Source organism: Apus apus, chromosome 9 (assembly GCF_020740795.1).
Source record: "Apus apus isolate bApuApu2 chromosome 9, bApuApu2.pri.cur, whole genome shotgun sequence".
NCBI classification, from domain to species: Eukaryota; Metazoa; Chordata; class Aves; order Apodiformes; family Apodidae; genus Apus; species Apus apus.
In genome coordinates this window covers 2,943,184-2,968,250 of record NC_067290.1, presented here as the reverse complement: position 1 = coordinate 2,968,250, position 25,067 = coordinate 2,943,184, and the positions used below count along the sequence as shown (strand labels likewise).

At 36.5% G+C, this 25,067-nt stretch overlaps 2 protein-coding genes across 14 annotated transcripts in view; both read left to right on the top strand.

Annotated features, from left to right (window-relative positions):
* The window catches only part of TSEN2 (tRNA splicing endonuclease subunit 2), a 603,350-nt gene that overhangs the window by 12,125 nt on the left and 566,158 nt on the right, over positions 1-25,067 (top strand). The window lies entirely within an intron of this gene.
* Positions 1-25,067, top strand: part of ATG7 (autophagy related 7) — a 119,694-nt gene that overhangs the window by 33,921 nt on the left and 60,706 nt on the right. For all 11 annotated transcript variants that reach the window (XM_051627082.1, XM_051627089.1, XM_051627088.1 and 8 more), the window contains exon 18: positions 9,022-9,144. In XM_051627082.1, the coding sequence (XP_051483042.1) occupies positions 9,022-9,144 (123 nt within the window). The remainder of the gene's footprint in view (positions 1-9,021; positions 9,145-25,067) is intronic.

Sequence of the window (25,067 nt, the reverse complement as noted above, 5' to 3'; positions counted from 1 at the left end):
ATATTCCAGTAGTTGTTCAGTGATCTTAAATGGATGTAGAATATGATTGTAGGCAGTTGTAAGTGGGAGAGAATGGTTTTTGAAGTCCATATTAAGTAGAAATCTGTGTTACTGGACTAAAAAACCCCACATAATTAAGTGAAGTCTTCAAGTGAAAGTACTACACTCAGTTTCTACACCATGAATATTTTCCCTTTTTTAAGTTTAACCTTGAAGTACCATTTTTAAGGGGAAGAAACCTGAAATTTTTAAAAAAGCATTGATTCATATTTCTGAAAGGTTGTATTTCTGTTGCGTTTAAATTTTATGGGTCTTGGAATGTTTTTGTTGTTTTTTCAGTGTTTCATGTTTCCTGAGTTCTGTTACGTTGTAACTAGAATTACTACAAAGTAAAGGACTACCAGTCAGTAGGAAAGAGAGACTGCATTGCCAGTTATCTGGTACTGACCCGTCTGGTATCTGTGTTTGGAATACTGTTTTTAATTAGTTATTCTAATAGTAGCTTAATGCTGTCTTGTCAACTCTTTCTGGGAAGCTGTTACAGAATTCCTTTTGTATCAGTAAGAATTTAATTAAAATACTTGAAGTATGTACTTGCTGAGGGGCTCTCAGATAGGAATTACAAAAACAGAGAATACAGAACTGAATAAAAACTGGGAACATGCAGCATGTCGTGGTGATGTGATGATGCTGCTCATCCTGCCATTACTAAATGTAGAAACAGTTCAACCCGCATTCTGTAGGTTTCTGTCTGAATCTTAAAAGGTCAGTTGTTAATTTTGCTGGATATGAGTAACTTGTAATTGTTCTTTTTACTTCCGTAAGGTTTTTGCTTACTTTCACCCTAATGCCTTCTAATCCTTTACTTGTTGTTCAGGTATTCCAAGGAGTCAATGCATGTTTGTCAAAGAAAATATTAATGCTTCATGTCTACCATTTATGCCTAGATTTTATACTTGTAAGCTTAGGAATCCCTTCAAGTTTAAAGAAAACCCAACAAAACAAAAAAACAAACAAAAGAACTCCTCCCATGTTCCTGGCTGGAACATAAACTCTTCTTTAATATTAGTGGCTATTAATAATGTTCAATATGTTGACTTATTTAGTGCAGTGTATTACTTGTATTTCAGCTATATTTTTAATCTCATGAGATTAAAGGGATGGGTACTACCTCTTTTCCCAGGTATTTTTTTAATACCTTCCAATTTTAAACTATTGTAGTATTGTGACTGGGGTTTCTGCAGTGGCTGTGCAATAGATAGTGACTAATGCCAGTGTGAACTGGAGCCAAAAGTGTTGTAATTGCTGATGAGCTAATCAGCATAAATTCTGGACAGGAAGCAGAATGGGGATAAATAAAGTTGTAAATATCTGCCAAGTGTAAAACGTGGAGCAGGCAAGAGATGGCTGTTAGGTGGCTGAAGGATATATCCATGTATTAAAAGAGGTCACGACAGATGATCTAATGATTCTGTCTACTTGAAAACTCTTCTGTTCCTCTGTTCTCAGTCTCTAAAATGAGGATGTTTATCTTCTACTCTCCCTCTCTCTTTACCTCTTTCTTTCTCTTCACTTTTATTTACTGATGCTCTCAGATAGGTAATGCCTTAAACTTGTACACTGTCCAGTAGAACATCCTTATATTGATTTTAATCTGAAGATTCCATTATGTTTAAAATAATTTGTGAGATATTTTAGAAAGAGAAGAGTAGCTAAAATAAAAATCTCAGTTTTGTCTGTATTATTAGTCCATCAATTAGTATCAGGAAAAAATGGTTACATGTATATAAAACACATCCAGTTTATTTTCAGAGAACTTCTGTTGACAAGACCATGCTTAAACTGACAGCTCTGAAATTTCTAAGGACTCCACTTTTCTCCTTTTCAGTATTGAAAAAATGAAACTGAAAAGTCCTAAGCTAAAACAAAGTAAATCTTTTGAGACCTTTCAGGGCTTATTCTTCAATAAGTTATACTCCAGTTTTCTGTCCTTTGCAATTCAAAATCAGTGTAGGTAACAGCAACAGACAAAACCACATTTATATAAATAAAGCATATTCCTACTTCAAATTAAACAGCAGTCTCTTTCTTAAATGAATTTTCAGCATATTGTACTTGTATTAGTCAAGGTTTTATACAGATATGCTTTCATTTTTAATACTGATTTTGGGAAGGTGAGGAGAAAATTGTGCATGCAGAGGGTGTTTTAATTATTTGGACATGACCCAAAATATATGCCACTTTTGCCTGGTGGTTTCTAACCTTGCAGTATTTTCAGAGCAGCCTTCTTCAGCTTGTACCTGGAATATAACCTTCTGCAGAACCTTCTTTTGTGGTCTTATTCTTAAAACTTAATCGAGTGTGTGTGACCACTTATAGACATATTAAGTATTATCAAAAGATGAAGTGTCTTAAGAATCATCTTTGTGCTCATGTGTCATTGCCAGACTTCTCTGTTCCAGTCTTGTCTGAGCCCCTGGAAAATCGTTACACAATCTTTAGAAAAGTTCATTTCTGTTGTATTCTTTTTCATAGATGAATTACAGGATCACCTTGTTAGGTTTCTTAGCTTTCTCTGCAAGTTTTTTGGACCAAGTGGCAATAAAACCTGAGAACTTCATGAAAGAACAGGAGTCTAGGAGCTGAGGATTTTCCTAAGGAAACCAGATTTACGGGTCTCCTGATCAGATTTTGAATGGTAGCAGTGCTGCCTGTGCTGCTGCCTACACCCAGGATCCCAATAGCTCATGTGCTTCATCTTATTCTCTTCCCACTTAGGAGGGTTCTCCACAGCATTGTAGTCTTTCACTAAACTTCCTGTTTTAATAGCAGATACAATGAGCTTTGAAGGGTTTAACTGGCATGGTTTTCCACGTCTTCCTTATTTTCCAAGCAACTGTTGAAACGGAAATGTCTCTTTTCAGCATGCCAGTAGAAAACTACTCATAGTAGTTTTCTATTCATTCTGCTTTGCTTGTGATGACTGGATAGTTAGCAGTGTGCAAAAATACAGCTAGGCATGTAAATTTTCTAAATAGAACACTGAATTCTGTGATTTTTCTGACTCTGAAATGTTTAGTGCAGGATCTGTCCTCTTTGAGGGGAAGTGTGTGCTGTCTTTGTTGAGTGGAAGGAGTTTAGAGCCAGAAGAGTGTGAAATACAGCACCCACATTGTTTTGGAGGTAGGCTACCCAGATATCTTAGTGTAAACAATGAATCTGGTAGTATTAAGTTCTTATTTTATTGTTCCTGGAAAGAAAACAGAAGTGTTTCAAGCACTGCAGCTGCTAGCTACTTAGAAAACAAAAAAAGCCAAGACAAATGTAAATACTGGTAAAAAGTTGAAAAGTTGTGTGATAGGAATTAGGCATAAAATGTGAGCCAGTTTCACATCAGTGGCTAGGTTGTTGGGATTAGGAGTTTTTTTTTGTATTCTTACTTCACCATATATTAACTTCATGCTATAAAACAATCCAGGAGTCAGATTCTCTTTCAGAATGTCTTTCTACCCAGCAATTGAGGCTTCTTTGTGAAGAATTCTATTAAAAAGAATATAACACCAAGGCTGCACATCTGTTTCTCATTTCAAAACAAGTTCTTTTACTGTAAGACTCTTAGTTTTTGGCTCCTACCATGAGATTCTTTGTGTTGTTTTTTTTTCATTCAGTAAACAGACATATAAAAAGATTGCTAATGAAGTGGGTTACTTTGTATCAGTTACACAAAAGGCTTTAGCAATACATTAATTTGTCCCTGTTGTGATAATGTGCATCCACAGAATCATTTGTTCTATTAAAATGCCATCATGTGAATAATCAGTTGGGGCTCTGGCTCTGTAAAATATGGAGTGGAGCTGAGATTAGTGTCAACCTGAGAGGAGATTTACATGTGTCAAAAGAGTGTGGTTTTAAAATGTGGGTTCTCCTGACAGTGTTTGTAGCAGACATGAAATACAGAAGCCATACTGCTTTCTAATTCTTCCCCTAAGCTCTGAAAAGTGACCCACAAGTGAGAAAAAGATAAGAGTTCCTTAATAAATCTCTGTTGCTCCAGCTTGCATTGCTGGCCAGAAGAATTATATCCTTCTGGTTCTTTTTCTTGCTGCTTTGAAGTTTATTCTGCTTGAGAAAATTACTTGCTACACTGGGACATGTCACTGAATGACTGGACAGTGACAAGTTTAATCCCAGAAAAAGTTTCTGAGGGATTTTTTACATCTATGGTCAGATAGTAACTAATTGGAGATCAATAATAATAAAAAATTATAACATCTGTCAAATATTGTCCTCCTGTAAAGCTGTTACTCAGAATGATCACATTGGTACCAAGTATGGGGTTAGCAGCAAAAAGGGTTGTTAAGAACTGAAGAAGCAAACTCATGCCAGCCACGGGCTTTTGGACTCTGCTGGACATGATTAAATAGGAGAAAATTTCCTTTCCACTCAGCAACAAAATGGGCACTTATTAAATCTGGAAACATTTTTTAGAAATATTTTGTGTCTATTTGATGTCTGGACTGGCTTTATTCCTGGTGACCTGCAGAGTATTCCTGTGTGGTCTCCTGGCATAGGAGCTTGAGATCAGTTTTATTTTGCTTTATGCTTTATGAGTTTTATTTTGCTTTATGGATACTGAACAAATATATACCTCGTGACATTTATCAGAGGACAGCTGCTACTGAATTGGTGTAGTAAAGGTTAGATCTGGGCAAGGCATTTATCTCTTCTGTGGTGTTTATTATAAAGTTTTAATCATCTGAATTGCAAAGTCCCTGAAGGTGACAAAATGGTCTTGCAATTGCTGCCTATGTTAAAAGGATTTCTTTATAGTGTATGCCTTCCTCAGTGACACCACCACAGCTCGGGTAGCAAACTGGGTAATGGTGCCTGATCATCCTTTGGCTCCCTGATGTTCTTCCTCTGGGCTGTGTGGTTGGAATTTCTTTTTCAAAACTAGTTAATAGATGCTTGTGTTCAGCAGGCTGTTCCCATTATTAAAAGCAAGTAATTATAGTCAGCGAGTACACTTTTTAATAATATTCTTGAAGCTTCTGTATGTGCTAATATAAGAAAAATATTCTGTATTGTTGTACTTCAGATTTAGGCTTTTAAGATACTGTGTCTGTAGTCGTGTTTGTTACCCTAATCTACATTTGTCATTGTAGTGCCATGGAAAGACCAGTGGTATGACATCATGGAGTTTTTACAGGGGAAAACCAATTTTTTTAATATTTCCATTATAAAACAGCAGATTTGGTCATATTAATGTGGATAATTTCTACCCAGCTTTAAAACAAAAAAAAGCTGCAGTTTTCTAGATCCAAAAATAATACACCTTCAACTCATGGTTCAGTGCTGTTATTTATCTTAATGTTTATTGATATTAATATTTTCAAAGATGCTTAATGGGAGACTTCCTAGTCTTTTCCATGCTAATCACTATACAAAGGGCACTTGGATTTAATAAAAGGTAATCCTGCTCTGGCAGGGCAGGACTTGGACTGGATGATCTTTCGAGGTCCCTTCCAACCCCTAAGATCCTGTGGTTCTGTGGAAAGTTCTTCCAGGTGATTCATCCAACACGAATGCTAGGCATTGTGGATGTCAGAGTAGTCAAGCAGTCTGCTTTGTGTGAGTACGTAAGAATTCATTTATAGCTGGGGCAGGGAATACAGGAAGGTTAAGCACATCTCTGAAATAAACCAGGGCAGTTCATACAGAGCACCCTGGCACACAGAATTAATGTACTTACTGAGGAAGCAATACCTGGAAATTTTCATTTCAGGCCTGAGTCAGTGTTCTTTGGAACTGAGGATCAAGGCATAGTTAGGTGAGTAGATTTAAAGGCTGTTTGATAGACTTCTTGTATATAGTAAGATTGCCCTCAGTTCCCTGCTCTATTCATAATATTTGCATTTCCCAAGGTAGTTTACATCTTCTAGCACTTTTTACCTCTGGGAAGATACCAAATATTAGGTTGTTGTCCATGCATTTCTTGATAATGCTGTAATGTTTCAGAATAAGGCTACAGTTTCATTGTGTATAGGCTGAGTATTGTTTCAGTGTACCATGAACTGTAATCTGGCCTACATCACTAAAGAGATGTCTCCTAAACTCTGTATTGTTGTTCCAACAGATTAAAGCAATAGCAACACATTTGGTAACACTGATTGCTTTGAGGGTTATACACAGGCAGGGCTGTGAACCTAATCCAAGTTTATAAGCTGATCTCTGTATATAGTGGTTCACAAAGAGCCAGATGCAAGAGACTTCTGCCCATCTAGTTGTTTTATTTAGAATTTTGAAGCATAAAATAGTCATTAAATGTATGTATATATCCACAGTGCAACTTCACCCTATATATAATGGATAGTATTAAGAGGACGCATCTCAAATGGAATGTTGGAGTTGCCCAGTTCTCTGCGTTGCATTGTGAACAGTCAGGCGAGTTTGTCTTGGTTTGTTTATCTTGGGAACAAAAAACAACAAGGAAAACCCAAATAAATGTTCCTAAGCATTTTTTAATTTCTTTTTTTCCTTACCTTTTTTCTTTTTTTAATTTCTGATTATGTGTAGGGGTCATTGCACTAGCACACAAAAACCCATGTGTGGCAAAATAAATCTTGGAAGTATGAAAAGCAAATTCTCCAAATTCAGTAAAAGGACATGAAGTGCAGCTTTTATTTGTTGTAGAAGTGTAAAATGTGGTCTAGAAGGTTTCAAAGGTTTGTCATAGACATGTATTCTGTCATCTTCCTCTTTACAGGTGTGTTTCAGTTGTATTTGTGGGTTTTTTTGAAACCTAAGTATGCAGTAGATAATTCTGCTGCTAGATGGATGTTTTGCATGAAGATCTGAGTGCAAATCCCAGTTTGTTTTTACCAGTAAACTTACAGTCTGTCAGCTAAATGTAAACACATTTTTAAATGAGGTTGAATTCCTGTAGGACTCCATGTAAAAGGTCGTGCTTTGCCAGAGAATACTGTTGTGCTGTGCAAGTTGCCACAATTTTAAGATTTATCAATGCAAAGGTTATTTGAGACCTTTAGGAATTGTTGAACTATAAAAACGTAAAATTGTTGAGAGTAAATTATGATTTTGCTTGACTTAGATGAGTTAATAATTAAACAATTGTGTGTGTGTCCCTGCTATAGTCCAAAGCGGGGTGCTTGGCTTCTTTGGGGGAAGTGGAGCAGGGGTTGTCTGTTCATTCTTAAACTTTGGAATGAAGCTCACTTGGCTGAATCACCTATTTTACAATAAAACAAACTGAAGTCCTTCCAGGGTGTTGTTTTTTTTTCTTGTTTCCCAGAGGAAATGAATTCCACTGGTTACAGGAAAGTTGTATACCAGGAAGTGTATTCATCAGTGACTGGAAAATCAGGGATTTCTTTGAGCACAGGAGCCCGGGAGCCATATCTTGTTGGCTGATTTTGGTGCTTTTCCCAAGACCCGGGACTTACAGAGATGCAGTTGTTTGTGGATTCTCTGATGTTTAGTAAGTGTTTGGTTTATGCTGAAGCGTTTTTCAAGTACAGCCATACCCTGCTGTCTGCAGTGGATGTGTTTGTGAAGTGTGGTATGGCAGCAGTGCCGTGTTGCTTGTAGAACTGAAGTGGTCAAGGAGGACTCATGCAAGGACTCAAGACACGCGCAGGGTTTAAGTCCACAGGAACAGTGTATGTGGTTGGGAGGGCAAGAGGCAGAATCATCAGCTGGAAGAGGTGCTGGCTTGTACAGAACCTGAGCTTTGGAAATGATCCTAATTCTAAAAAATAACAGCTACCTGTGAAACTGTCTGACCCATACCCCCTTTTTGGTCCTTCATTCTTGTACTGATGTTGATTTATCTGAGGAAGATGATGACTGAGGTGAAGATGTACATATTGAGAAAGGCATCGGGATCTTTCACTGGAAAAGGTTTTTGGCAAGTTTAACAGATTAAGCCTTTCCATGGAATCTTCTGAAAACTTTGTCTTCTCTATACGGGGGAATACTGGTCGTCCTTCCCCTGCCTCTCTGTCTTCAATGTCACAGAAACTGCTCCTTTCTATTAATATATTGTGTGTCTTTCTAGTCCACACATGCATCCTCCTCTGCTACATGAATTTCTATAGGAGAAGTTGCTTTGCAGTCTGCCAAGCTCAGCTGCTTCATCTCTGAGACTGGTGACAGCAGAGCAGGATATTAAGTGATCAGTGGTTGAACTCAGAACAAAAGTAGGAAAACAACGGATACTGGGATTGTTCTGTCATATGTTCCCTCCATGCTCTTGCTGTTCACTTTCACAAAATGTCTAGAATCCTGTCAATCTTTTGACTGTCAACATTTTTTTTTTTTCCTCAGTCTCCATCATACTCAGCCTCTCATATATTTATTTAAGCTAAATAATGAAATAAAATTCTTCCTGGTCAGGGGTTTGAGAGGAGCATAGGCTAAAACCCTCCTTGCAGTTCTTGTAGGAGTCTATAGGATTCTCAAAATAAAAGTTAAACTGAGAAAATTAGAATAGAAAAATAGAGTGTGCTTTCAGGTACAATAGACTCAGAATCATGAATCTCTGGAGACAGGGAGGATGTTGGACTTGGACACTGGCTCGGAGAATTTTTCAGTCTGTCCCAGCATGGTTCTTTCCCTCAACCCATGTATTGAAACAGTCTTTTACTGTGTTTTGTGTAACTCAAATGCTCCTTTCATGACTTTGCAACAAAGTTTTTCTTCTTGCTGTATAATCTGTCTTATAATAAGCTCAAAATACATTTAAACCAGGAAGTGTTGAACCTCACTTCTCTTCCCTCAGGGAATCTTAAACCTCATTTCTTTTCCCTTGTAACTCAACCGTTCCCCAATTTAGAAACTGAGCTGGGAGAAATGATCCTTTTTTTTTCTCTATGATCCATACCTTTTTACAATATACAGTAGTTTTCTGAGTGTCCACAAAGATTGTACTTTTATTGTGTGAGCATCTTATTTGATGTGGACATCTTATTTGAAATCCTTTTCTATTTGTTTATTTTACAGGTCCTTGACCAATATGAACGAGAAGGGTTTAATTTCCTAGCTAAAGTTTTTAATTCTTCACATTCCTTCTTAGAAGACTTGACAGGTCTAACTTTATTACACCAGGAGACACAGGCTGCTGAGGTAAGAAAATACACTTTGGATGTTAAGAATAAAAAGGGTGGCTGGCAGTAAAGGGTGCTTAGTTTTATATTCAGCTGGATAACCATGTGATTATATTGAATCAAGCAGTGGTATTTGATTTACAGGATGAGTTACACAAGCCACATGCATATTCCATCCACTGAGATAATAATGTATGTCCTCTTAATTTTATAGAATTGGAAATATTGTTGAAATGTGGGAGATCATTCTTTTTAAGAATAGATGATGGGGTCCATGTCAACAGCCGGTTAGGAATGTGTAGCACTCTTATTATTCATGTTGTTGTTGTTACATTTTCTGAAATTATAGAAATTTTTTAAGTGACAGTTTTTGCTTGACAGTTCTGAATTATTATCTGAAAAGTTTTTGTCTGCTTTTGGAGGGTGTGTTTCCCTGGCAGTGTACACTGCAGTTTGTGCTGTCATGGCACTGACATGGTAACTCTCCTCAGCACTTGTGTACAGGACTTGCAATGCTTGCACAGAGTCCTGGATGGGCTAAAATCCACATTATTTACACAGGCTTCTAGGTAGGTTAGACCTTCTTAAGGTCTATGTCAGAAAGCAAGTGACCAGTGTTGTGTGGTATAAAGAAATCCATTATAATTTTAGGCCAATCTAAAATTTGTGTACTGCCTGATTGTACTAGTGACTCTGTGATGGGTTATAATGTGGGGAAAACAATGCTGTTTCCTTGTCTGATGACACAGGTTGTGATGTGGAATGAAACGGGTATGTTTTGATCTCATGGGCAATAACCCTGTCTGAAGAGTTGCAATATTGAGTTTGTCCCATAAAAAAATTAAAGTGGTATCTGTAACTTAATTTTAGTGTAGTCGTATCAAATGAATGTTTCCAAAGCTGACTTTGAGAAGTGATCATTCACTTACTGTGCAAATGGTATAGCTGTTTGTTCAGCTGGAAATGGCTCAGCAGTGTTGCTTAATAAGGTTTGTGGGGATAATGATGACTTGGCTCTCCATTTCATGTTTTAGCCTTTTTAAGTTATTGGAGCAGATGCTGGAGACATTAAATATGAAGTACCTGATGTATTCTTAATTTGGCCTGGTGAAACTCAGAAAAAAATCTAAATATATATATGAGAGGGATCCAACAAAGGAAACAAGTACCTTTTACCAGGTGCCACTCATCTGCAGTAAGAGGGTTTCTAGGCTGAGAACTACAGACCAGGGAGGTACAAGCCAGTTAGTCTCACCTCTGTGCCCTACAAGATTGTGGAGCAGATCCTCCTGGAAACACTGCTAAGCAACCTGGAAAATAAGGAGGTGATTGGTGACAGCCAGCATGGCTTCACTAAGGGCAAATCATGCTTGACCAGTTTGGTGGCCTTCTTTGGCAAGGCTGCAGAGATGGTGGATGGTGGCAGAGCAACTGACGTCATTACCTGGATTTGTGTCAGCACAGGAGAGATACAGACCTGTTGGAGAGGGGCCAGTTTTTGTGTATAAAGTTTTCCATATTTACAGAATGCAGAGTCCAGTGCGAGTTTATTGCAGCTTACTGAAGTTCAAAGCTTAACGTAAAAAACTGAACTGGTGTGCTTTCAAAAATCCTTGGGTTGGCCAGGGAGGATTATGCTGTGGAGTCATCACTCAGAGCTGGAAAAGCTGGAGTACAAAATGTTTGCAAAGCGAATGCATTCAAATTAGCACAGCTACCATAGAACCAGCAACTTTCCTTAATTGCTTCCCTGTAACATTGCTATATTTTTGTAAAAACTCATCTGTTTTATCAGGATTAACTATTTTGATAGTCTTGATAAAGTTTGTATTTCTGAACCGTAAGGTCCAGCAGGCAGATTATTTGCAGATACTAGAATATGCTTGGTAAAAATACCTGTTATTTTTGTTATGTGTTGTCACTGTTGACTGAAAAATAAAGAGGTAGTTGTGATATCCCCCACTACTCCCTCAGGGCATAACCCAGGGCAGTTTTTAAAAAATAGAGGTACATAGGAAAGACCTTTAGTATATTTTCTGGTTAATTGTTCTTGTATTTTGAGCTTGTTTTTCTCATACAATGCACTTGGTGCAATTGATGTTGCTGAGTTGGAAGACTAGAAAATGGCTTTTCAGGTTTCTGGCTACTTTTGAGCTAAAATGGAGGCATTAGATTTGTTAAGATTAGTGCTTTTTAGGTTGATTTATATTTATATTCTTGATACATGGTATTCTAAAAACTGTAAAAGCAGTCAAGGAGGTTTCATAAGACATGGGTGTCCCACTTTGGTAATTAGATTATTTGGTTGTTCTGTTGGGAAGTTACTTGCCTTTCTGCAATCAAATTCTTCAAGATTTTGTAGATGATTGTTGGGTTTGGAGACCATAAAAATGTCTTCTAGTAACTGGAGATTTTCCTTTCCTCCTATCTAGTACAATTTGACCAGTGCCACTGCTCCACTGTAATTAAAATAGACTTGTAAAGTTATGTATCAGCAAACCTTAAATTTACTGCAGTGATGTCATAGTGATGTAATTCCATATATAAGATCACTAATGTTAGGCTAATAAACTGGCATCTGGTAGGGAAACGACTTCATCCTGGTCTTTTTTTCAAAGGATCACTTTTAAAATGTCAATTCATTAAGAACATTTAGTTGAATGTTTTGCTGTGGTGAGAAAAACTAGAAGTTTTGTCATGCTGGTCTTACTAAATGTCTTTTTAACTTGCATTGTTCAATGTCCTCTTTCAGTGCTGTGCTGTTGACCTAAGTATTAAGACTCTCCTGACATACTTTACCTTATGTTTTAAAAATGACTTATGAGAATATAATGATGATTAGGTGTGTAACCAGAGTAGAAATCTTACCAGAGATTTAGTTTGTGATTCCAATTTGTTACTAATTGCAGGATTTTTAGTCAATAGGGCCCTTACTTCTTTACTGTGAGGTGCATCAGGAAATTATAAGTGTTCTACTTGACTTCCTTAGCATGACAATTTACTCAGTAAATAATAAAATTAGCAAATGTTTCTATTCTGTCTTGAAATTACAGTAAATCCCAGGCATCTGCTTTTTCCACATCTGGCTTTAATTTAGGTTCTGTGGAACATTTTTTGTTGTTTTAATACCAGTTAGATATTTATGTACAGCTTCATCAAGAAACTGATGACACACATGGCTTTGAAGGCCAATAGAAGCTGTGCGAAACTCCCACATCAGCACTTAGACCTTGTTTCCACTGGACACAGTTCACTTTGGGAGCTGCCCAAGATCACTTAAAAATTGCACTTCTGTTTTCCAGATCACTTTGTCTCCTTACTCCTAACCTGAACTTTTTAACTTGAATCTTGTTCAATGTATAGTCAAGTTTAATAGTTGGGCTTAAAATAGTGAAGCCATCTCCTGCATTATTAACCTGAAACTGCAGGCATTGTTTTGGAGACAAAACAACAACCAACTGAGAATGACTTCCAGTCCAGAATTCAGCTGGGCTGCCCAGTGATGGTTACATATTTGGTTGGACTCGGTGATCCTAAGGGTCTTCTCCAACCTGAATAGTTCTCTCATTCTATGGTTCTATATCACCGTGCATCTCTCAAACCAGCTGGCTTACTTGCCACATCCATCAGACTTAACCCTGCAAAGTAGATTGGATTTTTCTGGTGTGGAGAGCTCTTTGTCCTTCATCTAGTCTAAAATTACAGCTTTCCTGATAAGCACTCGACCACTCTCCATTAAAGATTAATTTTTACTGATGTGCCCCACTTCTGTAAGTAAAAATGGACAAATTACTAAGCCCACAATCAGGATTATTCTGTAAGTGGAGAAGAACCATTCACTTTTGTAAGATTTTTCTAAGAAGCTTCTTTAAGTGTACTCATTTTGTTGTTGGCCTTTTTCTTCAGAAGAAACTGCCACCGGTCTCTAAGGCCCAATTAACCAAAATAACTAGGCTTATCCTTACTTGAACATAAATAAGTGCTCTTGAAATCACTGGGAGTGAAGCATCTATTGAAATATGTTTGAGAAGTGGTGATGATGGTGGTAAAGTGAAATTTTTTACATGAATTCACTGTAGTGTGTATAGTTGGATTTCTATACAAGACCTTTTCAGCTATATCCATTTGTCAGAAGTACAGAAGCTTAATTTCTCTCTGTTCTTAGTAAGACCCAAGTACAAATACACTCTTTGGATTTAAATTCCTAAGCTGAGGAAGCTTTAGCATGCTTTCTGCTTTCATCAGGATGAAAGAATATCATAAAACAAATAAAAGAAAATGTTCACTTTGTTTTGTGACTGATTTAAACATAAGGAGTGGTAGAATTTTTGCAATCTAAGAGGATCATAAAGAATTTTAGAAGAAATCAAACTTGGACCAGAGTTCCTATTTCTGAATGTGATTATAAAGGTCACATATTGATGCCAGCAGTTTGTAATGTCTCTGCTGGTCTTTTTTTTTTTTTTTTTTTGCTTTAGTAATTTTTTACTTGAAGTTGTTTCTTACAATGTGAACCATAGTATCTGTCATTTCTATGACAAGTTCTTGAGGTCAGGGAACAAACCCTATTTGGTATTTGCAAAACCTCTCTGCTGTGATGGTTTCCTGCATCCCAAACAATGCAGATTAGAACTCTTATCCTATGAAAAGATAGAATTATTTTAAAACAAATAAAACCCTAAAAAAACTACTAGTAAAGTAGTTTGAGCGCCTTGAATAGGGAAAAATAGAGAAAACCATTTTTTATTCTGATTCTGCACTTATTTGAAGTTTGTGCCTGATAATTTTTTTCAGCCCTTTCTAGGGAAACAGGGCTTAGTTGTATGTTAGGCAGCTATTAAAAGGAAACTTTGTGCTTATCCAAATTTGGAAGAAAACTCAGAATTTCCAATGTGCTTTCCTATTAAAAATATCCTTCTTGATTGTGATTCTGCATTATATTATGCAACGAATTTGATGCTGAAACAACATATGAATAGCCAAAAAAACCCCAAGTCCCAAAGAAAACAGAAAAAAACATTTTCAATAATATTATAAAAGTAAATTCTGTAACTTGACTTTTTTTTTCTGTTAACCAAGCAGTATTCAGAATTTAATTTTACTCCATGCTGTGAAAATTCCGTACAAAAAACACTACTGATGGGTAGACAAAATTCATATTTGTGACGTTTCTGTGTCTGTGAGCTTTTTTGGTTTTCCTTCATGTTTTCAATCTGGTGCACTTCAGGAGAAATTCACTTTGACAGATACAGGCCTGCCCTGGAATCTCTTTCTTGAGAGATTAAAAGATTAATCTCTCTCCTTTCAGGAGGTGGGTTATTTTTTTCTTTTTGAGTTTTCTCATGATGTCAATTAGTGTCATCGTTTTTCTTCATTCATCAAGCAGTATCTCTCAGACCTTTAAATAATCTTTTTCTGAAAAAAAGAGGAAAAAAAAATCCTGTTGAACACAGTGCAAATGAGAAATGAGGCTTGGTTATGGTAGATTTAAAAATGTATGTAAATTTTCAGTGCATTCTCCTGGTTATGCTTTGCTATTACATGCCTAAAATAGATGCAATAAGTCTGTCCTTTACCACAATGTTCTGCTGTATCTATTGTAGTTCTAGTGTTGAAATCTTGCTAAGGAGAGGTAGTTGTTACATCAGCACAAACCAGTTCAAACTGGGTTTTATAGCCTTTGAACATCTCTATGCTGATCCCTTAAGCTGCTCTGTAGAGGTATCTATGAAGTGTTTCCCCTGTTTCATCCCAACATGATCTCGTCTTTCTCCTGATAACTTTACTCATAACTTCAGTTATTATTGCTAATAATACTCAAGTGCTCTTCCTAGGAATTACTCCAGTAACTGATGTGCACAAATACTCATGTTTTGTGATATGTTTGAATAAATCTGTTTGTCCCTTCAGGACAGGGAAGACCACGTGCAGTCATTTGGCTCCTTTAAAGCCAAGGGGAAGGAGGGGGAATGACAGCTGAGTGTAGGGTTGTACAGAAGGGAAAGATGTCTTTGAGCATTCCATGCCCCAGGAGTGCTTCAAGGAGCATCTCAAGGATGACAGCCTGCCAGTCTTCTCAGCTGAGAGTCCTATAAGACCAGAGATTAGAGTGTTGGAGATCCAAGCATATTTTCATCAGACAGTTAATGTTTGGATTCCAAAGGTTGATTTTTTAAAAGCAAGGACTGCTATAGAAATGCTGCAGATACAAGCCAGGATTAATAAATTGACATAAATGACATATAAACCTCCTAGTGACCTTGTCTCAAAAGCATGAAACATCCTTCAATAAAAGGTGCTGCTGATTAGCTGCGTAGATTGATAGATTTATTAAACTTGTATAGCTGTTAGTCAAATTGAATTAAAACCTGAAAATTCAAATTTAAGGATTAATACTTGAGGGCAGAAATAGAAGAAATTATGACTATTCAGTTTACTTTTTTTTTTCCCATTTAAGCCACTGTTGATGTCAAGCTGTCTTTTTTGTTTGAAATGTCAAATATATGGAAAAAATTTAGACTAAAACCACTGAAAGAAATGGAACAGTGGCATTTGGGTTAGCAACAGATGGTACTATTAAAAACATTTTTATGTATTAAACTCTGAGTTGCTGTCATGGTGCCAAAACATTGATAGAGTTTAAATCTATCTGTATATAAAATTTCCACAGTAAATCTTGCATAGCTATAAAATGGAAAGTACTGCTGTGAATAAACTTATAATCTCATCAGGTTTTATGTGAGGGAAAAAAAACTATGCAACAAACAGCAGTCAGTGCCTTATTTTATGTGAGCTATAAAAAAAATTAGCTTTAGTAATATAGCACCTTTCCAGGTGCTATGAAACTGCTGTAGCATTAATATTTAGTCTATGTTCTTCATAGTGCCTGTGCAGCTTTTGAGTAGTGGCTTGTGGAGATAGTAGTTCAGGACTGTCTGTCCTCTTTATAAACAGTATTGATCAGGCAACTGCTGTTCAATACCAGACATTCTCTACCAAGAGGGCTCGAAGTGTCTGTGCTTTCTGATGTTTCCTGTTTTAACAATAACAGCACCTCAAGGTTCACTTGCAAATGTACACTACTTTTCTTTGGTATTAATTATTTTAATTACTCTCATTAGATCAGTATCTAAACATGGAGTGCTTGAACAGATGAGGTAATGCTTCAATTTGTGCCATAATAGTACGTGATATTAAATAGCACTTTATTTCAGATTATAGACTATATTTAGTTATTGAAGAACATAGCATCCAAAATTTTCAAGTGAATTTCTGTAAAATCTGAAAAATTGATTTGTTGTCTTCAGAAACTAATCATGCCTCTAAGGAGTTTAGTAGACTTAATTACATTTTTTACTCTTCTCTTCTGTAAGGCAGAAGAAGAAATACTTGTAGTTTTCACATGTAATGTAATGATCCTTCACTACTAATTAGCATGAATATGACTGAACAGGTTCAGTGTTCTGGTGAGTAGAGGCTCAGTACTTCAAAAGCATCTCCAGAATCAAGGCATGCCCTCCTATGGCACTGAGGACCTCAGTGATCTGAAGTCTGTGAAGGATTCATAAAAATTCTTAACACCATTTTTAAGCACCTAATGGGAAAACAGTGAGGATCCAACTGCCAAATGTGGTAGGGGAGGACTAAAAAAAGGGTTATTTCTTGGATAGATATTATTACTGTATAATTTTCCATGTTTGTATTTCACCTGCTTTAAGTAAACATATCTTGAGTGTTTTGACTGCACTATGAGCAGGAGCAGACACAAATTCTGCTAATCTAGGCACAAAATATAATCCTACATAATGAAAAGGTAAAGAATGGTGATCAAAGTTAAAAAATCAGCTGGTTTGCCTGTGGAGGTCGTTCTGTAAAGTGCTTTTTCTGCACCTGCCTACTGATTATCCAGAGTTTAAAGGCAAAGCAATGCTGAACAACTGTGCCTAAAAACTGATATGGAGTCACTGAAGGGGTGTATCACTTCAAAACAGTGGAGTTACGAATTTCCTGTAAATTCTGGCCTAATTTTCTAGGAGAGTCACACCTTGAAATTTGTGGGGGGGTTACACACTGAGATCTTAAAATGTTTCTTCCTAATTGGATCCAAATGTTATTGGTTTGTAATTTGTTCTCTCCTTGTACTCTATTCCATTCTTTCTGTCTAGAAGAGGACTAGTACTTTACAACACAAGCCATGTATTTGAGAGAGATGTTTGTGAGCTGGCCAGTGGGAGCCACTGATCACTTTCAACTGTAATAGGTTTTATATTGGATCTTCTTAGCTTGCTTAAAATAGTAAAATAACTTCTCCATCTTCTCAGCTATGCACTTCAGCAGTCAGATTGCAGCAGTCTGTCACTAAGAAGTTAAATTGAGTGCTGTTGCTTTTATATTTAATATAGGATCCAAGTTTGACAACAGACAGTAGCAGTAGTGTTGAAAGTCGACTTCTCACTCTTGCTTTTATTACTGAGTGTATATGGAAGAGACTACCCTGACATATGTAGAAAAAGAGGTCATAATATATATTGTAATAATTCGTCAATATTATTCTACAGTTTATGTATTTATATTATCCTAATTTTGAGCTGTCCACCTGCCTTGGCCTAGAACATGCTTTATGGATTTTGGATTTGTTTTATTTAGATGATCACTCAAAGCTTTCTTTCCATCACTTGCCTTTGTTATGCCTCTGCTTCTGTCTGAAAGAGAATATTTTAGCTGGTTCAAATGTCCTTTCACCTGTGATGTCAAATCCTCATAATCCCAGTTACGTTAAATCAAGATTCCATATTTTTCTCTTTTGAATATTGTGATAATATTTTGTATTGTTGATTGATTTGGGATTTCTGTGGCTGCAAGGGTTTAAGCAAGAGCAAGCTGATATAAGTGCACAGAAGGTGCTATTCCTAGCCCTTCTGTGTTCTGTTGGCAAAGACTCAGGTGGTTCCTAGTTCCTATCAGTGCCTGCTTTGCAAGGTGAATAAGGAAGATCTGGGTTAAGGTTTAACAAAATTAAATGCCACTGAAGTCACATGGCTTAGTGAAGACAGTAGCAATAACATAAAGATAGAAATAAAAACCTGACAGAGTACTCTGTTTCTCATGGAAATTGGGTTAAAAAATCCTTGGAGTAAACTTTTTGGGAAAAAAAACTTTCTAACATTTTAGTAATCTGCACTGATTAGAGATTCCTTTTATGGTTCTGTAATAAAAAAGTAATTGCTTAACTGGGATGGAGATCTGATTTTCTCTGTGACTGTAGCACTAGCTATTGGTATGTGATAAACAAAAGAATTATCAAGTGGTTACGATCTTGTTTCTGTAGAAAGAATATCTTGATGTGTCCCTCTGCTCTCAGCTTCTTTCTCTGATGCTCTAGTGTTACCAAAATCGGACATTTTTCTACCCACAAATAAAAAAGTAATGACATGTAAGCTTCTTAAAATTCAAGTTGTGTAAAGGGAGGGCAAGGAAAGTTAAGGCACCTTAATGGTGAACCTCTTTGCCAAAAAAACTCAATTCTTCTAAATCTTCTTGTACTTCCACTTCGTGGGAATAGAGACAGTGAAGTTGTCAAAAGTTTCTAGGTGTCCTTTTAATTTGAGACCCAGCCAAATGGCACATCTAGATGTGTCACCCCTTACGATGACTTAAGTGCTCTAAAAAATTACTGTGTATTTGAATGTTTTTTTTCTGATTACCTAACTCTTGATGACTGGCTGAGGAGGCTCAGAAGAACTGTGTCACTTTGAGTAATGAAAAACAAGGTTAGTAACCCTAGAAAACTGTATCTGAGTTATGAACACAGTTCCTCTATGGGAATTCTGGCAAGACAGGTTAGTCAGTGAGCAAGAAACTGAGGTTTGTGAATGGGTGCTTCAGATACTGGGAGGGAGCAAGTGTGTATCTGGAGATGAAACGATGTTCCTCTTGGTGTAGGGCCTTCAGCCTTCTTTCTTGTCCTTCCCAGGATACTGACTTTTTCTTTGCCCTTGCTCTAATCAGTTTTCCTTCCTAGTGGGATTTGGGATTAGGTGGGTGGTGAGGACAAGACTTGCAGTTCCCAAAATATCTAGCTCGTTTTTTGCTGAGGTTTTATAAAAACAAAACTGTCTTTTGGGCCAGGCTACAATTTTGAAAGAGGTATGTAATTAATAAGACAGTATTTGGCAAATTAGGATTATAACATGCATTCTCTCATATTTTTTTTTATTTTCTTTTTTTAGGGGGGTGGTCATGGGGGAATGAAGGAAATATCTTCTAGAAAGCTTTTGAAACTGTTGACTCCTTTTTCTCTAAATAAAAAATCTCCAATAAAGAAGGGAGAAGTAAAATAATTTAGGGATTAAATATCTTCCATTCCAGTGTGTTTTATTACAATGAAGAATCAATAGACTGTTCAAGATGCATTCTATTATTCCCATGCGACAAATAAGAAATTAAACAACACAGACCAACATGCTGATAAACTTTGCTGTATAATTAAGAACATAAATTATACAATGTGCATCTTAGTGCAAGTGAACAGTTGGAGAGTATATGGGCCCCTGTAGGTCATTTGAGTAAAAAAAGCAAAAAACTTTGCTGCTGGACAAATGACTACCAGATGCAGATTTCAATAAACACATACTGTTGTGGTCTTACCCAAAGGTGCTGTGAATTTCTTGAGGCAAGTCTGCCTCTGCATTCCCTGAACTATTGAGTGTTTGAATGTTAATTGAGTTACTGTATTACGTATGAATGCACTCCATCCCCCCCCAATTTTTATGTTCTCTGTTCATCTTGTAGACTGTTAAATGTTGTCCACAGGAGTATTTAGTTGCTCACTGTGTTTGCATTCTTCTGACTTTCTCTGTTTCCTCTGGAAATATCTTTCAAACTTCTCTTGAGGCATTGATGTTAGAGCTGAGAACTCATTCTGACAATTCTCACATATACCTACTGCATCGATATTTTATTATTATCAACATCTAATTTTGACAATAGGACCTTTCTGAACCAACAGTAGTACCTTTTTTTTCCAACTTTATAAACTGCTGATTTTCCTGTAAATGTAGGTGGAACTGGTAGGTGGTAATAAATGAAGTTGATTATAATGTGAAGAGTTGTTAAAAAATTGTGTAGATTTACCACAACTCCTCTTGAATGCCAGTGATTGCTAATTCATGTTCCCATGATGGTCAGAGGAAACCAAGCATCACAAATTTTAATAACAAAACACCAACATTAAGACCTACTCCTGTGGGGAAATCTAATATGGAAACCCCTTTGTAAACTACTTTTTCAAATTTTCACAATGTCTTAGGGTTTCTTTCTTTCTGAAGTATGGAATAATTTTACCAGCATGATTGTTTAAGGATTTACATCAAGATTGTTACTGTAATGCAAATATTGTTGGCTAAAGTCCACGCTGATTTTGCAGAGATTTATAAAACAGCCAAAGAGCCTTTAAAATTTATAGTAACCTACCTTTACTGTGTTCTCGTTATTTGATTCTGAATATTTTCCTAGTATTTACACTTTAATTAACATCTCTGCAAAGTGCTGGTATTTCCTTTGTCTGACTCTAGTTCAGGCCCTCCTGAAGTTTCCTTTTTACAATGTCTGTTTTCTTGAAGACATAACTTGGCTTCCAGCTGAAATCTGCTGCACAACATATTTGGTTTTGTGGAATTGGCTGGAGTCCTGGAGAGACCACCTGATAGCTTAGGAGTGATAAAAATTAATGACCAGTTCCATAGTTAGGACCCAGATTTTATTCCCAAATTAGTCTGTTTATGCCTGAGAAGATAAGAACTGCTTATCACTTCAGTGATAATTTTTCCTTAGCAGAGACTTCTCTTACTTAAGGACAAAATGATGAAAAATCATCGCGTTGGAAATGAAGGTTGTGTCTGACTTTATGAAGAGACATCAGAGAAGTCTATAGTGTTATGCATACAACAAACATTTTGCCCAGAGAAAAAGGTTTTATTTTTATCTTTGGAAGATTAACTTAAAGAAAAAAAAAAGTTTTTAGGATGAGTTTCTATTTTTCTAGATTGCTCAACTTTGAAAAACCCCACTCTAAATATTAACTAATTAGTGGGCTTCAAATTAGCAATGAGTTGTTGCATTCTCTAGGTATGGAGCCTGGGGCACTGAAATTATACCTGACATGCAATATTTCATGAAGCAAGAGCAGCTTGTGAGTTACTGAGTTTGTTATTTTTATATAAAGGAAGACTCCTGTCCTTCCACAAGTGTTATGATGATTTTTGGAGTGATTTAGTTGGTATATCGCAATGTTAACCTAACAGTTTTATGGATAAATATAAGTGGCTTTTATAGGGGGAAAATTATAGCCCTGGAAATCTAATAACAAACTCTTAAAGTAAGGCTGAGCTGCATGCCTTAGCATGAAGTGAAAATCATGGCTAAAACATGAGTAAGAATATGTATGAGGCAAATATTACTCGTTGTGTCTTTAGCTTTCTCGACTCATCAGCTCTTTGTCACTGAAGGCAAGAAGGCCAAATGCAAGTCCTTAGACCTGGTTGGGAATTCTGGTACTCCTGGAGGATGTGAAAAACAAACATGAAATTTTGCATGTAGTAATTGGGTTCCAGAAAATGGTAACTTGTATAAGATTTTAGATGACATTACAAGTTTGCCTGGAGGGGTTAAGAGCTCTGCATCCTCAGAGATAGTCCAAAACATCCTCAGTTAAAGCCCCACGTACCTATGGGTGTTTCAGTCCCCCTGGGAGTTCAGGGTACTCAGACTGTGCATAGCAGTTAGGCTGAAATCTCAGTGCATGCAGGGATAGATGCAGGTGGTGTCTTTTTATCAAAGTGTAAGGTTGCAAAATGGTTATTTGGTGTCACATGGCTCTCTTATAGCAAATGAAGACAACAAGCAGACAGACTCTATTCCAGTTAAAACACTAAGGTAAACATAATATGACTGGTCTATTCAGAATGAACTTTAAGCAGTGAGATTATAGAGTAGTTTTGCCAAAATATTCTGTATGTGCAAGCACGTTAGTACTTTGTCATCTCAAAATATGGGATCTGTTCAAGTGCTTACTATGCATGGAATAAACTTCTGTAATTTTAAAGTACTGACTCAAGCCTGTCTGACAATGAATTTGATCCCCTGCAAGCAAAGTGTGAAATTAGGTAGGTTAATCAGTAAATACAAAAAATACATAGTTAAGGAAAATATACAACTCTGATTTAGATGGAGATTACTGCTAAGATATGCATTTGTTTTGTTATAACTAAAGCAGAAAGGTCACAGACATAGAGGAAGGATGCAGAAGTAAACCTGTAAAGAATGAAGTAATTGCTATCCAGCCTCTCAAGGGGATAAGGAATAAGTGATATGGTTTTTGAAGGGTTTATGATGTTGAAAAGTTTATTTATCTAGTGTCTACTGAGACAGTGTGCCAACAACAGCAAACCCAAAATTCAAGTGAAAAAGAAAAGGGGAAAACTACTACTGGAAGAGAATGTGAAGGCATAACAAAGCTATTTAAAATTATTACAGTGCAGCAGCTGGTTTTGCTAATGTTTCTTGGTAATTAAAAAAAATTAAAATCTAAATTTTCATTCCCTTTGTCTTCTCACTTTGAGTAACTGTAGTATATGAAGTTTGCTATCCTATGACTCATTCTTCCCACAAATACTATTTCTTTGAATAGCCCTTGTAAAAACATGCATTTCATATTAGTTGGCAATTGTGTAGACCTTTTTCTTCCTGACTGAGTGATTTATATGCACTAATCTCTGGATCTGTCTCTGCCACCCAGGGCGCATACCAAAATAGTGCTACTGCTGTACCTGTGATTACTGTGCTCACATTTTGGAAAGAATGGAGTTGGTTGATAGAGTAGATCAATCACTGAAACAAATCTATTTCTCTACAGACAATAATTTTATATGTAATCAATTCTCGTATCTTGAACATGTTTTCAGGGACAGACAGTCATGAAATTGAGGCTTGCTTTTAATTCTTAGTAGAATTTAAAAAGATCATGGACAAAGAAGGGGCAAATGCAAAATAAAATGTTATTTCCAGCCTCCCTAGGAAGTCTTTTTGCGTGATTTTGTCTCACTATAAGAAACAGTAAAAGGAATTGTGGAAGCTAAATGACTGAGGTTCATTCAGATCAAGAATTAAAGAGCATCTGTTAGTATTTTTAGTATCTACAAAAGTAGCTTTTGTAGGTGAATGACTTCGGGGCAGTCTGTTTTAACTTCATCATACCAGGCAGCCATGGCACTATTCTGAAGAACAGCCACAGTCGTAGGCTTTATTGCTGCTTTCCCATTTTCTCAGGTGGCACAATGGAAGAGGGAAATTCCTGCAAGAGAATTCCATGCTGAGTGATACACACTGCGAGTTTGTCCAGCTGAGCTAGCACACATTCGTGACAGCAGCATGTGCTGTGTGCATATTGCTATGGCCAGCATCCTCTCCAGCTGTCTCTGGTTCCCCAAAGAGAGGGGTGGATTAACTGGGGACAGCCTTTGGATTGAGTCCAAACTGTAAAACACAAGCTCACACTTTTAGATGGGTAATGAAATACTTCTGACTCTGCCTTTCTTGGAATGACGAGTTTTATGTTGGTTGGGGTTGCTTTTTTGATATTTCTGCTTTCTGGATTTAATCTAAAGTTTGGATTTGGGTCAGATTATTGAAAGCATTTAATATGTAATTTAATACTGTTTAGTATGCAGATTTATGTTTATAGATTGTATTTGGATTACTCAACAAAGTAAAATCTTGGCTATAGCTGAAGCATGTAGATGAAGGAGCTGACTGAAATTTCTTTTTCTACAGTGGAAATAAGAGATGGTTATGAGAGGTTTGGGAAAAGAAGATAATACTTGCTGTTAAATATATTTTTAGTTAGACTGAAGTGTAAAGATCACAGACATGATTTTTCTGCTAAGTGAGATTGAACTCAAAAAAGATTGGTCATAAAAAAATAGGTCATTAAAAAAAAATTACCACTCCTAATGTAGCATTAGTAACATCCTTATAAGTAGTGTCTGAGGGAGAATGCTACATGAGGTTTCAGGACACTAGAGGAAAGGTTACTGTACTTGGAAAACTCCTAGGGTTTCAGCTCAGTTATGAAAGAGAAAAAAAATTTGTTTTAATGAAGAAATTTCCAAATTGAAAAATTAATATTGTCATCATTGAACCTTTTGCTTTCAAAGGAGGATGATGTTCCCAGATCTAGCATAAAATCTGCTATCCTTTCTGGTTGTAAAGTGGGGTTTTTCTTTGCTCTCTTCTGTTTAAAAGCAAAAAGAAAGAACTTCTGGCAGAAAAAATTACTTACAGAGTCGACTGCCTATCTAGAAATGTTACTTTAATGTGAAGGGGTGAGGTACTTGAGTAAAGCAATAACCAGAAAGGTGCAATGTTTTGCTCCAGTATCAAAAACAGCTTCACAGTCATGATCTTTATTGTACTTTGAAAAAAGTGTTGTGGGGGGTGTATCTGTTTCAGGAGGAGTATCAGGAGTACTCTAAGTTAATATTTAAATATGGGTCTGATGAATACTTCAGGCATGCAAGGGAGCTATAACATTAAGACTGTTGTTACCGTAGTGAGATGCTATGACAGACATCACAGGACTTGTTATACAAGGAAACATGATTGTTTTGGATTAAAGAAGTTGCCAAAGGCTTGAAGGATTTATAGGTGCTGCCACTTTGAGTTATATATAACTTCATTACTTTGTTGAAAATGTTTAGATCTAGAATTAATGAAGTACAATAAATGCTGATTAAATGAATCAGCAGGTTTGACAGCTTTTAACTGATGCTGAGCAAATTATGAATGTGATTGTAGTATTCTTTAAGTCTGAAAATTGCTAGATAATTTACAGAAGGTAGTAAACTGAGCATTTGCACAGAGAAATGAAACTAATATTCTTTATAA